Genomic DNA, 14991 nt, shown 5'->3' on the forward strand with positions numbered 1-14991 from the left:
GACCCTGTCTCAAAATAACCAGGACAAAAAAAGGTCTGGAGCCATGGCTCAGTAGAGTACCTGCCAAGCAAATCACACAGCCCTCAATTCAAAGACAGTATCACCTATTTTAAAAAAAAATTAGAGGCTCTGTTATTTATCAAGCAGTCTTTAAAGTATTGAGATTATTTCTTCAGTTGCTTTTCTTTTTTCCCCCCTTGTGCTTGGGATCAAGTCTAGAGTTTATTGTGTATGATAGGTAAGTGCTCTATGACTGAGCCATACCCTAAGTTTCATTCAGTTATTTTTCTATCCGTTCTTCTAATGGCCATGGTGGAATTGAAGGGGAAAAACAACAACAACAAAAAAGCAATGTAGCGTTTCACTGGACAAATAAACCAAATGAATTACAATTTTGTCATTTTAAGTACTGATAAAACAGATTTATTTTCATCACCAAAGCAAATGCTCCTCTGATTTTTGTGACAATGAGTTCTGAATTATTTATGACTAGAAAGCAATCACTGCGCAGGTAGAAGAAAAGCGCAGAAAAAAACAACTAGAAGCAGAACAAAGAAGGAAGGAAGAACAAGAAGAAGAGCAACGCTTATCACGGGAACAAGAAAAGATGCAGAAACAGTATGAAGAGGATATCCTTAAGCAAAAACAAAAGGAAATGGGTATTTACATTTAACTGTTAGCATTTTAGAATTAATAGTATATGTTTTCAGAGGAATAATAACTTTGAAGTTATGACACTTGAACTCAGGGCCTCTTGCTGTCTTGGCTTTTTGCCTTAAGTCTCGCACTCTACCACTTAAGCCACACCTCTATTTCCAGCTTTTTGCTGGTTAATTGGAGGAGGAGTCTTTCTTCCCCAGGCTGGCTTTGAACCAAGATGCTAAGAGTTCAGCTTTTTCAGTAGGTAGGATTATAGGCATGAGCCACATCCAGCACTACAAGTTGTATTTTGAAGTGATGAAATACAAGTGGAGGCATTAAAATTTTGAATAAAAAATTGGGAAAATAAGAGAGACTCTTAAAAATGTTTTATTTCTTCACATGATAAAGTTCTGAAATGCTGTATTAACTGGCCTTTGTGCAAATGGAGGAGGTCAAGATGAATTATAGCATAATGCTAGTCATCCATATATGTGGATTGTTATCTCCTACATATTAGAGGTGTGTAGACTTCATTTGTAAACCATGATTATAATGTAATTCTGTATAGAAACGATGGGCATTTCTATCCTTATCTACCAATGAAAAAAGAAGCTCCTTTTGCAAAATGGTTGGGATTGATGAAACAATCGGTGGCTGTATGAGTAGTCCTTTTGCTAAAATAAGAGCCAATTCAAAGAGAGTATCTCAGTAGCTAGGAGAGCTTTTCTATTAAATGATTTAGATACAGGAAGTAGAGTGTTGTCAGGTGCCATGATTGAGCCAACTCACAAAGAGCAATCATATAGTGGCATTCAGTTTCCAAAGACTAAAAGTTTAGCAATACAATAGTTTCTTATCTTTTCCCACTTGGCACTCAATGAATATTGGCTGGTAAAGGGACATGTGGTGTAGGTTCCCATTTCATTGACTTAAGTCATCTAAGGCTGCAACGTTTATGTGATAGCACGTAAAGTCCATAAATACTGTATTCTTTGAATATTTATGATAATCACAAGGATCCAGACAAGTGCCTGACATCCAGGAAAGCTTAGGAAATACTGAGAGTAGTCAATTTAATAACCATATACATGAATATGTTGTTAGGAAATCATGACTCTCAAGACAAATGAGCTATAGCAAAAAAAGCAGAGGGCTGGGAAGGTGGCTCAGTGGTAGAGCACTTGCCTTGCATGCTCAAGGCCCTGGGTTCGATTCCTCAGCACCACATAAGCAAAAAGAAAAAAGCCGGAAGAGGCGCTGTGGCTCAAGTGGTAGAGCACTAGCCTTGAGCTGAAGAGCTGAGGGACAGCGCCCAGGCCCAGAGTTCAGGCCCCACGTCCGGACCCAAAAAAAAAAAAAAAAAAAAAAAAAATGCAGAGAGCACAGGAGTTAGCACAAAGACTGAAACAAGAACAGAGAATCTGAGCATTGGCTCAAAAAGGACATGATACTTCTAGATTGATGAAAAATCTTGATGGTAAGTGATTAACCAGAACTTCATAATTTTTGAAGATGATTTTAACCACTTGTCTATTTCTAACATTATTTCACAATAAAAAATTTTTAAGGAACTTCAGCTCTTCAGCTAATCTAACTTTAGTAAATAGGAGTGCTTTTAGGAAATAATCTTAGAAATAGAGTTAAGTAAGTTTTCAGTATCTTTTTACACATAAGTTTTTCTTACATATTGTCTATAGCAATCATGACACTGATAAAATAAATTTGTATGCATTTGTACAAAGAAAGCAGTTACTGAGGGGCTGGGAAAGTGGCTCAGTGGTAGAGCGCTTGCCTTGCTTGCATGAGGCCCTGGGTTCCATTCCTCAGCACCACATAAGCAGAAAAAGCTGGAAGTGGCGCTGTGGCTCAAAGTGGTAGAGCGCTAGCCTTGAGCTGAAGAGCTGAGGGACAGCGCCCAGGCCCAGAGTTCAGGCCCCACCACCGGCAAAAAAAGAAAGAAAGAAAGAAAGAAAGAAAGAAAACACTTACTGAGTGATCTCTGTAAATCCAGTAATGGGTAAGAATGCAAGAACTTTTTAATGAAATTTTTATTGCAGCATTCATTCTGAGTCAAGTCCTGTGTTTAGTTACTGTATGTATTTACTTTTTTTTCACTACTGAATCAGACCTAGTCTTGCAAGGTAGGCAAGTACCACCACTAAGCTACAATCCCAGTCTCCTACACATAATTTCTCTTAATAATGCTGTGTATCATTTGAAAAATATTTTTTCCTATTGCAAGTGGATGATAAGGTGTCCCCTAAGATTTCAAGCTCAAGACATGACTCTGATGAAGCTGGCAGCAAAATAAATACATGTATCAGTTCTACTACTTCTCCCAAGAAAGATACTGGTGTGCAAACAGGTATTCATATCGAAATTTTTATTTGAAATTTCCTTAATGCCAAAGCATTAGCACTGAGTTCCATTTCAAGTGTAAAACTTGTGATTTATGAGAAAATAAAATGAGCTATTCTTTTTTTTTTCCACTGATACTGGCTTGAACTCACCACCATAGCCTTTTGCTTGTTAACTGGAGATAAGGAGTCTTATACAGAATTTTCTGCCCCAGTTGCCTTTGAGCCGTGATCTTCCAGGAATCACGGCATCCTGAGTAGCTATGATTATATATGAGTGAGCCCCCAATGCATCTCTTGGTTTTTAATTTTTTGTACTAGATTTATTTCAGATATGAGTCACAAATTTACCACCCTCACCCCCGCCCAGGACCTTACAGGTTTAGCAAATGGTTTACCATTGAGCTACAGCTCCTACCCAAAACTTACCCTTTCATGGGCATAGTTAGCATTTTTCAGTATATTCCTAATAATTGAGCAGTCACCATCATTATAGAACTTTTCCCTCACTCTGATCTAGTAACCCATTAAGTTAGCAGGGGAGTCTCTTCATTTTCTGGTTTGCTTGTTCTGCACATTTCATGTTACTAGAATCAAAATGTTCCTTTGTGTCTGGCTACTCTGCTTTAGGATAATGGCAGTAAGTACATTATTCCTGAATAGTATTCTGTTGTATATATAATACATTTTGTTCTTCATGATTTGATGGACGTTTATTTGTACTCCTGGGCTATTGTGAATAATGTTGCTTTGAACATTCATGTACAGATTTTGTGAAAAAAGAAAAACAGAATTTCTGGATCATGTGATAATTCTTCCAAACTGTCCAGACTCCAAAGCAGTTATCCAGCCATCAATATAATAGGGTTCTAATTTCTCCTTGTGATTGCCAACACTTGTTATATGGGGGGCATATTAAGTGGTTCTGAATTGTATTTCCCCACCAATTGTATTTTATGAGCATCTTTTCATGTCTGGTTTTCAATTCAAATCATCAGGCAATGTCTTGGGTTGGAAGTCAGTGGGTTTTTTTCCCCCTCCCCACTCCCCTTGGTGGCCCATGCCCTGTAATCTTAAATATTTGGGAGGCTGAGACTGGAATACAGTAGTTCAAAGCCAGCCTGGGCAGACAAGTCCCCAGGACTCTTTTATCTCCAGTTAACCAGCAAAAAACTAAAAGTGGAAATGTTGTTGAAGTAATAGAGTGCCATCTTTGAACAAAAAGTCCAAGCAGGGGCATAAAACCCTGATTTCAAGCCTCAGTACTAGCACAAGAAAAAAGATTAAGTAAGGCCTCAAAGACAGTGTATTCATAGCCTCAATGAATATGGTAGTAAAAAGTTGTATATACTATATAGTGGAATTCGCTTTAGTAAGAAATTGATACATGCCATTGACTAAATGTTATGGCAAGTGTTTAAGCCATTTACAAAACAATATAACTCCATTTACTGGGATATTATCTATAGTAGTGAATGTCTAGAAACAAAGTAGCATACTGGTTGCCACTGGGGCAAGTAATGAGAGGTGGGTAGTTTCAGTTTTAAAATTAGAAGTCTTAAAGTGTAACTAATAAAATTGTTTAACATTTGAGAAAAATGATAGAAGTGGTAAACTTTTATATGTCTGTTTAAAAAGTCATCATCTTTTTTTTTAGATGACTTAATTACAAGAAATTTCACTAACACATTATCACACTGTGGATCAGTGAGAGAAAGGGAAAATACACCTTGTTCTTCTCCCCAGAGTTCTGTAGAATTTCATGGACAGCTTAACACTAAGAAAGACAAGCAAGAACTAAATCAGGATAGAGTAGGCAACTTAGAAAAAGAAAATAGCTGGTTTAATGAGCAATGTAAACAGTCTATAACAGAGAAATAAACAAAACTCATGAAGAAATGTCCCACAAGGCCGACTTGGAATAGAAATAAGCCTCTCAAAAGGTATGTTCCAGCATCAGAAAAGTACCCTAAACAGCTTCAAAAGCAGAGAGGAGAAAAAAAAGTAAGAAGACAGATGGAACTGCTTCAATTGGTAGAGAAAAATAATTCTGAACACCTTTCTCAAAATAGAGGCACTTCACCAGATTTTCATTCATCCTATCCAGAAGCAGAGTCAAAAACCAGGTGGCATCTAATGAACAAGGCAAAGCTCCTCTTTCTCATTTTTAAACATGCATGAATCTCTAAACTCAAAACACAAATCTCAGCTGGGAATGTGGCTTGATGGTAGAGTGCTTGCCTAGCATGCATGTAGCCCTGGGTTTGATTCTTCAGTACCACAGAAAAAGCCACAAGTGGTGCTGTGTCTCAAGTAGTAGAGTGCTAGCCTTCAGCAAAAGCAGCTCAGGGACAGTGCCTAGGCCCTGAGTTCAAGCCCTAGGACTGGCAAAAAAAAAAAAAGAAATTCCACAATTTTCTATAGACATGCATGTTTTGGTTTGATAGAGTTCTTGTTTGTTTAAATGAGTTCCAAAATTTTATGTTAGGGGTTAGCAAACTAGATTCTATTAGCAACTCAGTCTGCTATGTTTTTTGTAAACAAAGGCTTATAGGAATACAACCATACTTGTTTTAATAATCTTTTTGTGAGTGACTTTATGCTGCAAGACACCATGTATGGCTGTAAACGCTGACATTTTATTTACTACTTGGCCCTTAAAAGAATCTCAAAAGTGGGCTGGGAAGTTGGCTCAGTGGTAGAGCGCTTGCCTTGCATGTATGAGGCTCTGGGTTCGATTCTTCAGCACCACATAAGCAGAAAAAGCCGGAAGTGGCCCTGTGGCTCAAGTGGTAGAGCTCTAGCCTTGAGCTGAAGAGCTGAGGGACAGTGCTCAGGCCCAGAATTCAGGCCCCACAACCGACCAAAGGAAAACAAAAAAAGCCAGACTGCACTAAATAGCCAGATACATACATATACAATGAACAATAACAACAAAAAAATCCTTGTTTATAGTCCATATAAGTAACCAGTTGGAAGATAAGGAATTTTTTGTTTGACTGTGAAAAAATACCTTTCTCACCAACATTAGAAATAGATTCAAGTAACATAAGTATGTGGTTTCACTTGAAAATGCTATATACTCTTCTCTATACATATCCTTTTAGGAAAAAGAACCTATGAAAATTAATTCAATCAGTGAAGAAAGTTATGTGCATTACTTTTATAGGTATATTCACTTTATGTTTGATTCTGAAGAGGTACAGAACACATGCTCCATGTCTACTAAGGTTAGGCATAAAGGTGAAGATAAAAATGTGAAAGGAGTAGGTACCAGATGAAGGTTAGTAGTTTAAGGGATAGGTTTTGGCTGGACTGGGATGAAGAAAAACATATGGATGACATTCTCCTATCTTCAGGTTTAGCTAAACAGTTTTTACTTATCTCATGTATGACCAGTGAAACAGGCATTATGCTTAGCTTATTGAATCAGGAAGAAGTAATTGGAAAGATAGTAACTTTTTAACTTCTTAATCTGTCTTTTGTGCGTGCATAAGCCAGCTGGTTTAGAGTTGCCTCATATTGGGCTTAGTTCAGGTGGTGAGGACATTAATTTATGAAAAATTATCTAAGGAGAAATGAGACTTGTTAGCCCAGATAGAATAGCAATTTTATTCCCCCTTTGTATTGAGTACATACATGTAGCTAGTAAAAATTCCAGTGAACTCCCTTTTTTTGCCTTGTTTCATATATGAAACTTTTAGACTTTAGGCTTCCTTACATGATATTCCTAAAGGTGTAATTACATTTCAAATTATTAGAGATGTAATTAATTAAACAGATATGTTTATTTTAAAAACAAAATTTCTTATTCAAGCTTTTTGGTCTGTTGTGCCTTTTTTTTTTTTTTAAAGGTTACAGTCATCACCAGTTCCAGCAATAAAAAACAGAACCCAACAAACTCAGACGGATAGCTTACACTCACCACTAAAAAATAGCCTCAAAAGAGAAACAGTGTCAGAAGATGGTGAAACACCTGGAGTGTTTGAACCATCCCATTTTATTCCTTATGTTCGAACAAATGAGATATATTACCTGGATCCAGATGCACCCTTGTCTAGGCCTTCGACTGATCATGGCAAGTAAACTACATATTGTAGATCTAGGAACCCCCAACCCTAAATTCACTTCTAAAGAATTTCTACCTCTAGTTCTACAAAGCATCTCAGCTGCACTTTATAAATCTTTAAGACTTTTAGAGTATGTATGTGAAGCTTTCTAGGAAATAAATTTACTAATGAATCTTACAGCAAACTATTTAGAAATATATTTGGCTTTTATAAATTTTGTCTGGTTTCAGATTGCAACCAAGAGCAACGACTTGCTCTTAGTTCTGTCAGGGATCCACTTGTTAATCCTAACTTGGTAAAGAACAGGGATCGACAACAAGCAATTCTTAAAGGACTTTCAGAACTATGACAGGCATGAGATTAAAAACAAAAACAAAATAAAAAAACATGTGTGTTTTCTTTACATGTGGATGTGACATTAGGGAAATTTGCATGGCTAATTGTTTCTCTAGTTAATCTCAAATAAAAGGGGCCTTCCTTTGGATTTCCTTTCCATCTTTACAAATATTTTTTGGTGTGATGGTTATACATGCAGCACCTAAGAGGCAAGGAGGATCACAAATTCAAAGACCCTGTCTCATAATTTTTTTTAGTATGAAATCATGAGACAATCATTATACTGAGATAATTTTATTATTAGGAAATGTGTACATTTAAACATCCAAACATGATCAATAAGGCCCTAAAACCAAAGACAAAATATATGTGTTGTCAGCTTAAAACAGTGTTGTCTGTCCCAAAGAATGTAGTTGAATATGAAATGACTGGGTTTAATAGGCTCACTGGACATTTTCACACACCAATTATTAGGGCCATGCTCTCTCGTTAAACAGGTTAATATCTACTATTTAAGATTATAGTAACTTTCCGCCACCTTTGAAGCTTATAACTGGACTTTAGTTCCAAGTTGGGTTTTATTAAATAAACTTTTTTTAAGAGTCCAGTCATATTCTAGTGTGTTAACATCTCCCGCTCCCCCCCCCCCCCACACCATTTATTTTAAGAAGTTGGTCATGTGTTACTCATTCTTTCCCTTTCTAAAACTAGGAAATCATTCCATACTTTACTTCCAGTTTTACTCATTTGAAAGACTTTGTGAAGTACCCTTAAATGTACCTATGAATTAACTCCTAAAGTATAGAGGAAGGAGTACGATGTACATATACCCATCAATATAGTGCCGACGCTTACTTTAGCAGAGCTAAACAATGCATGTTTCATTTTTTTTTTCAGGGACTTCTTCAAAAGCAAAAGGAGTTGGAAACTAATTTCATGTCTTTAGCTACAAATCAAGAAGAGTTTTAGTTCTTCATTTTAAATGTTGGAAGTCATTTTTGTCTTCTCAACAGTGCTCATTACTCAACTATTTTTTAATAGCCTAATTGGATTTCTTTTTTAAAAACTCATGTAAAACATGCACAATATGTAATAAAATGCTGTGATTTTTTAAAAAAGTTAATAAAAGACGTTTTGTAAATGAAATAAAATTTGTAAAAAACCTAGTGAATTTTTTTCTGTTGCTTCAGTCTGGTCATTTAAAAATCCTATAGATACTTTCTACTTACCATAAAGTCTGGAGTTGCTGTTTAAGCTGTTGTCTTTCACGAACTCTTGAGGTGTAATAGGATTACTAAAAATTTAGCCAAGAGCTGGTGGCTCATGCCTTACAGACAGCTAAGATGTAAGGATTTCAGTTCAGAGACAACCTTGAGTGAAAAAGCCAAGTGAGAGAACAAGGCCCCGAGTTCAAGCCCTAATATGGGCACCAGAATAAATAACTAACTCTTCACTTTTACTAAATATCAAATATTGCTATTTTTTATAGCATTTATTTTAGAAACTACAGTTTCTAATGAGCTACCAGATAGCAATTTGTAGGCAGTAACTTTTTTTTTTTTGGGGGGGGGTGGTGGGGGAAGTGTCTGATCGTGGGGCCTGAACTCTGTGCCTGGGCTCTACCACTTGAACCACAGCGCCACTTCCGGCTTTTTTCTTTTTGCTTATGTGGTGCTGAGGAATTGAACCCAGGGCCTCAGGGATGCAAGGCAAGCGCTCTACCACTGAGCCACCTTCCCAGCCCCAGCAGTAACTCTTATCTGTGAATTTATTAGTACAGCACTATAATTTAGTAACTGGTAATTATACTAAGAGCCACATCTAAAATGTAGTCCCAGTTTTAAAACTGTTTTCAAATTATCCTGTGCCTTTGGCAAAAACAGGTGCTAATTATTAAAATTCAAAACAAGAATCACAGAAGTTCTGAAAATCCTAATTCCCCAGAAACTTCAGAAAATAATGCTGCTTGATATTATTATATACATAAGTTTATTACCTGGATAAAATTGCATTGTTAGATACATCTTGAGATATAGAACCAAAATCCTATAAATATTAACAGCAATGGCTTATACCTGTGTAAACACTATACAAAGGTTTTATCTAAAATAAATAGTTGACAATTTGTTTCAGCAAAATCTGACATGAGAAAAAATAAAAGTAAAGCCATTGCTGTTTACTATATTTCTATTAATATCTAATTTTACATAGAAGACAGCCTTCAATTTGAAGTGCAACTACAGGTAACAAATGTAAAACATAAAAAGTGCCAACATGAGATAATTCAAGTACAATTTGTTAAAAAATATATATTTATTTCAGTTTTTAGATGCTTCAGATGTTACAGGTCATCATGATTTAAATATGAGGGGAAAACATTTTAGAAAGGATAAGAACCTTTTGTTTAAAGAATGAAATATAAATTGTTCATTCACTTTTAAGAAACAAAGTTCACAATAACCTATTAAAAAAAAAACAATCATTTTTTCCCCTTAACTTAATGGAGATTTCTCTCTAGTGAAGCTTTTTGTAAGAAGATAAAATTTTTCATTTTCTTGAGACTGATTTGATGAAAGGGCATATGGTGTCCCCAAAAATGTCTGATGAGTAAGAACATTAAAATGACTAAACTGATGGGACACATTTAATTGATTATGATAAACCCAAGAATGGCTATATGACTCTTGTTCTGAATTGCTGTCCTCTCCTTCAGAGCATACTATATGAATAGGAGCTCTCTCTTCACAATCAATTTGGTAAGTCTTATCTTCTAATAAACTTTTTTGCACGTCTAGAGACGATTGCAATTCAATTTGAATATTCTTTTTTTGATCTGTTCCACTTGATCCTTTGGTCTCTTTCGCCAATATTTCTGAATGAAAACTGCTGAATACTTCTATATGTGAGATTTCATCCCCTGAATCCAGAGACATATCCTCTTCGTCCTTTTCATCGTTTTCTAAAAGAGCTACATTTAAAAAACAAAAAGTCCTCCTCTATTGAAATACACGGTATGTTTAAGTTTTAAAATTATACACTACTCACACAATATAATGCGTCAGGATCTGCAAGTCCACAATCCCTTAAAGCTTGGTCTTCTGCCACAAGTTCACTTAGTCACAACACTCACACTAGATGTGAATGTCCAGATAATCCGATGCTACAAGCTTCTGCGAAATGTGTTCACGTTTAATGTTGGGAAATCCCAACTCCCAGCTCCAAAGGGGTTAATGTCAAAACAGCATCTAAAGTTATACGGTAATTCAGTATTTCATAAGACAAATATAAAATAAAAGTTTTGACATGTAGCTTTATTGAATTAGTAAATTGGTTAGCTCTATTGAATGTTCGTTTAATTATCTCTGCTTTTTAAAAACAATTTTAAGTACAGCCTTCATTTTACATAAAGTCTGGAACAAAAGCAGAGGCCATCTCTTCAGCTCTTCTGTGAGATGACTGATCTTTCTGTGAGATGACTGATCTGTACTGTCTTGTAATTAAATTGATTCCTACACAGAGGGAGATTTAGTACCCCAAAGCTGAATCCCTATATCTGGGCTTTCTACTTTTCTTAATTGAAACCCTTCACTGACAGTAACAGTCAATAAAATTTACATACCTTCAAAGATAAAGGTATCTTTTCAAAGTATGCATAGTCTACAGTACAGACAAATGCACACAACTTTTTAACAACTTTAATACAGTATAATAGATGAGCAGATCTTGTATATGCTGTCTTAGAATGGCAAATGCCTCAAAACACTTCCCCTGTTTTTACACTGGAGTGAATGGTTTCAAAGTATTTCACTGTGACTAACAAAACCATTCTCTCTACCTTAAAGTAAATGAAAGCTACTGAAAAGTTACCTGACTGGGACTCAAGATTCTCAGTAGCACCAAGCGATGGAACAGTTTCTTCTGGGATTAAGTTGTGATAGCCCACAAGATTTTTGAAGTTTTGCATAAAGTCTTCAGTAGTTGCAACAACTATTCCATTTTCTGGGTAGTTGGAAAATATCTTGATATTCTTCTCTAAATTAAAAAAAAAAGCTTCAAGAATATAGCATTTGTAAATATATACAATTGTAATAAATACATCTATTATATATTATAAATATAGCATTGTACATGGACAATAATGTCTGCCCAGTGTTCAACAAGCCTCTCTCCTCCACATGTTCAGAATCAACCACAACCATTCATGTTCCTCAAAACCCATCTACATTCCTTTGTTGTAGTAGAAAGCTTAACAATACCCTCTACCTGTTAAAAAGACGATATGTCGTTGTTGTATGTTTTGAGCCTGAAGTCTGATAAGGCAATCCAATTCTGGAGCATTTCGAGTTTGTGAATCACAACTGTGGTATGATAAAATTTCAACTAAATGTTTCTTCTGATAGACATTGAGAAGTGTTAACAGACTAAGAGCTTTGGCATTTAACCTGTGAAAGTAAGCACAGCTTGTTATCTACATTTGCACTTACAGGCAAACCCATATGGGTGTGTGTTGTTGGTATAGGTACCTGAATCTCAACCAGGCATTTATTTAATAAATTGCATATTTTTAGCTTTATGATTTGAACCTTAATGAAAACATATAAGGAAAAACTTTCTGTTCTGCAAGGCAAAAGGCAATGGTTGATAGAAATTGTTATAGTTAGGGAGGTGAAGGTCTTGCTATTATTAGAAGTTACATCTTTGTGTCTCAGTAGTTATATTCTATAAAGACTTGCTTATTCCTACCTCCTAGGCTTTGAAGATGAGTAAGTTCTAAAACATAAATCCTACACAGAGCTAAACAAATATAATTCGTTAGCCCTGAATATCCTAAAAATTATGCCACAGAATGTCAAAAAGTATTATACAAACAAAGTTCTATGATCTAAGCTTAGGAAACATTGGGTACAAAAACAATTTCTAACTAGTTTCTAGAATCCTTTAATATATAAATATATAGAGAACTTCTTTTTTTCTTTGGGGGGGAGGGGGGCGGTCCAGTCGTGGGGCCTGAACTCTGGGCTTGGGCGCTGTCCCTCAGCTCTTCAGCTCAAGGCTAGCACTCTACCACTTGAGCCACAGTGCCACTTCAGGCTTTTTTCTTTTTGCTTATGTGGTGCTGAGGAATCAAACCCAGAGCCTTAGGCATGCAAGGCAAGCACTCTACCACTGAGCCACTTTCCAGCCCTAGAGAACTTCTTACAACACAGTATCTCAAACTAATCAGTTGTTCATGGAGCCTCAAGTAACCAGTACTCTAAGAATTACTTCTAAGCATTGTTAAAGAATGTCTCTCAGCACACACACAATCAATTTTACTGGGTTGAAATCGCTTGTCCAAATAGGTATGATGCAATTATGATTAGCTACCTGAAATAGTCCTTAGGAAAAACCCTAATCTAGATGGCAGATACACTTCAGTTAAAGAGTAATGATCTATTGTGATGGTTCTAGATCCCTAATAGATTGACCCAGGTTTACTTATTTACAACTAGAATTTCATCCAAGACCTATCTAAACAAAAATACCACCTCTTTCTAAAAAGGCTAGAGTAACTCAGTATCTACACTTGCAGTTAGCTAAGTGCTCATAAGCCACAAACATGGGGAAAAATGAGAAAAAGCAATTTTATGATGCTAAAAGCTATCAGTCAGACAGGTGCCAGTGCTCATGCCTGTAATCCTAGCTACTCAGGAGGCTAAGATCTGAGGATCGGGTTGAAAGCCAGCCCAGGCAGGAAAGTCCATGAGACTCTTAGCTCCAATAAACCACAAGAAAACTGGAAATGGCGCTGCAGGTCAAGTGGTAGAGCACTCGCCTTGAGCTGAAGAGCTGAAGGACAAGGCCCAGGTGCAGAGTTCAAGCCCCACCACCAACCAGGAAAAAAAAAAAAAAAGGCTATCAGTCATTTTCTAAATCTTACCTGCCCAATTCCTTTAGTTTTTTCTGAAATTTGCAGTGTACTTTCCACTGCCATTTTCCTTCTGGAGTGCTAAGTTCTTCAAGGAATGTCAAAAAAATTTGAAGGCTCTCTGTAGAGACAATGAAATGAATTTTTAATTCAGTCTACTACCATCTAAATTGTAGAAATGCTTGTTATTATATAAAAACCTCCTTTCTTATAGATCTTCATTCATCACAAAGATAGCTCAACATAGGTCTAATTTTAAGAATATAATGTTGGGCTGGGAAGGTAGCTCAGTAGTAGCGTGAAGCCCTGGGTTCAATTCCTTAGCACCACATAAGCAGAAGAAGCCGGAAGTGGCGCTGTGGCTCAAGTGGTAGGTAGAGTGCTAGCTTTGAGCTGAGGGGGGGAAAAAAAGTATGTGTGTGTATATATATGTAATATATATATACATAAATATAAATAATGTCTAGGCCTTAAAAAAAAACAACAAAAAACTAAGGACAATAACAGTACCAGAAGGAACCAAAATGCAGGAGCAGGTACTTTACATCTGATTTACAGGCACCTACTTCTAAAGACTAAGCACATAGGCAAGAATGAGAAGTGATAAAAGCTCAGAAAAAGATGGAAGTGCACCAGATAATCTATGAACGACACAATATAGATAATATATTAGAACAAGTCTCCAGTTTTAGTTTGTTCTCAAAACCTAGAAAAAAGCCAAGCACCAATGGCTTATATCCGTAATCCTAGGTGCTCAGGAGGTTGAGATTCGATGATCCTAGTTTTTATCTATTTTTGGGTCCGGTCGTGGGGCCTGAACTCTGGGCCTGGGCACTGTCCCTCAGCTCTTCAGCTCAAGGCTAGTGCTCTACCACTTGAGCCACAGCGCCACTTCCGGCTTTTTTCTTTTTGCTGAGGAATCGAACCCAGGGCCTCAAGCACGCAAGGCAAGTGCTCTACCACTGAGCCATTTTCCCAGCCCGATCCTAGTTTTACACAGCCAAAGAAATCAGATCTGAGAGAATCTTATCTCCAAGAAACCATCAAGAAGCTGGAAATGGAGGAGTGACTCAAGTGAAATAGTACCAGCCTTGAGCAAAAAAACTAAGGAAGAGATCAAAGACTGGAGTTAAAGCTTCAGCACCAGCATATAAAAAAATCAATAAAAGAAAAACCAGAAAAGATGGAAGAGGCAATACAATCCAAAAAGAGCAATCTTACCAATTGTGACAACTTCTGGATTTAGAATTGATTCATCAGATACAATAAAACCTCCAGATACAAATAATTCATTGTAGGTATGATTTTTAACATCATCCAGGCTATCAACACCAGCAAAACTAACAGAGGGGAGTTTCTTTAAAGTCACCAAGCCAGGTACCTATTTAAATGCCAAAACAAAAATACAATTAAAGATGTATAAGGATTCAAATGTGAACTAACCTATGAGGAAAGCCTAACAAAATGCCATATAGTTCACCTATGTTATTGAATTGTATCTGACAAGTCACTCCCAAAATTGTATGTCCAGTATTATTTCCCAAAATACACTAGTTTAAAATAGATCTGAAAACACAAAATGGACAAATGGTAATCTGTCTGTGACCTATGAATATAATCAGTATTTGACACAGGGCAAGGGATTATATGCTGGGGAAGTCAAGAAACAGAAGAGGTA

General features: G+C 36.4%; 2 protein-coding genes across 5 annotated transcripts in view; one reads left to right on the forward strand and one right to left on the reverse strand.

Moving 5' to 3' along the window:
- Nucleotides 1-2856: 2856 nt before the first annotated feature.
- Nucleotides 2857-7418, forward strand: Ccdc66 (coiled-coil domain containing 66; the record flags this gene model as incomplete). The annotated part of the gene is given in 5 exon segments (XM_042679771.1): nucleotides 2857-3007; nucleotides 4657-5144; nucleotides 6107-6147; nucleotides 6854-7077; nucleotides 7300-7418. Coding segments are annotated over 5 exon segments (1023 nt in total), but the record flags the coding sequence as incomplete, so codon positions are not given.
- A 1957-nt stretch (nucleotides 7419-9375) lies between these two features.
- The window catches only part of Tasor (transcription activation suppressor), a 60638-nt gene continuing 55022 nt past the window's right edge, over nucleotides 9376-14991 (reverse strand). For 3 of the 4 annotated variants that reach the window (XM_042680023.1, XM_042680024.1, XM_042680022.1), the window contains 5 exons: nucleotides 14535-14694; nucleotides 13326-13434; nucleotides 11669-11847; nucleotides 11273-11437; nucleotides 9376-10373 (listed from right to left, as the gene is read on the reverse strand). In XM_042680023.1, the coding sequence (XP_042535957.1) occupies nucleotides 9898-10373; nucleotides 11273-11437; nucleotides 11669-11847; nucleotides 13326-13434; nucleotides 14535-14694 (1089 nt within the window). In that variant the 3' untranslated portion in view covers nucleotides 9376-9897. Of the gene's footprint in view, nucleotides 10651-11272; nucleotides 11438-11668; nucleotides 11848-13325; nucleotides 13435-14534; nucleotides 14695-14991 lie in introns of all 4 variants that reach the window. The other variant, XM_042680025.1, reaches the window with a different exon arrangement.

This window comes from Dipodomys spectabilis, unplaced genomic scaffold (assembly GCF_019054845.1).
Source record: "Dipodomys spectabilis isolate Male_0828 unplaced genomic scaffold, ASM1905484v1 ptg000054l, whole genome shotgun sequence".
NCBI classification, from domain to species: Eukaryota; Metazoa; Chordata; class Mammalia; order Rodentia; family Heteromyidae; genus Dipodomys; species Dipodomys spectabilis.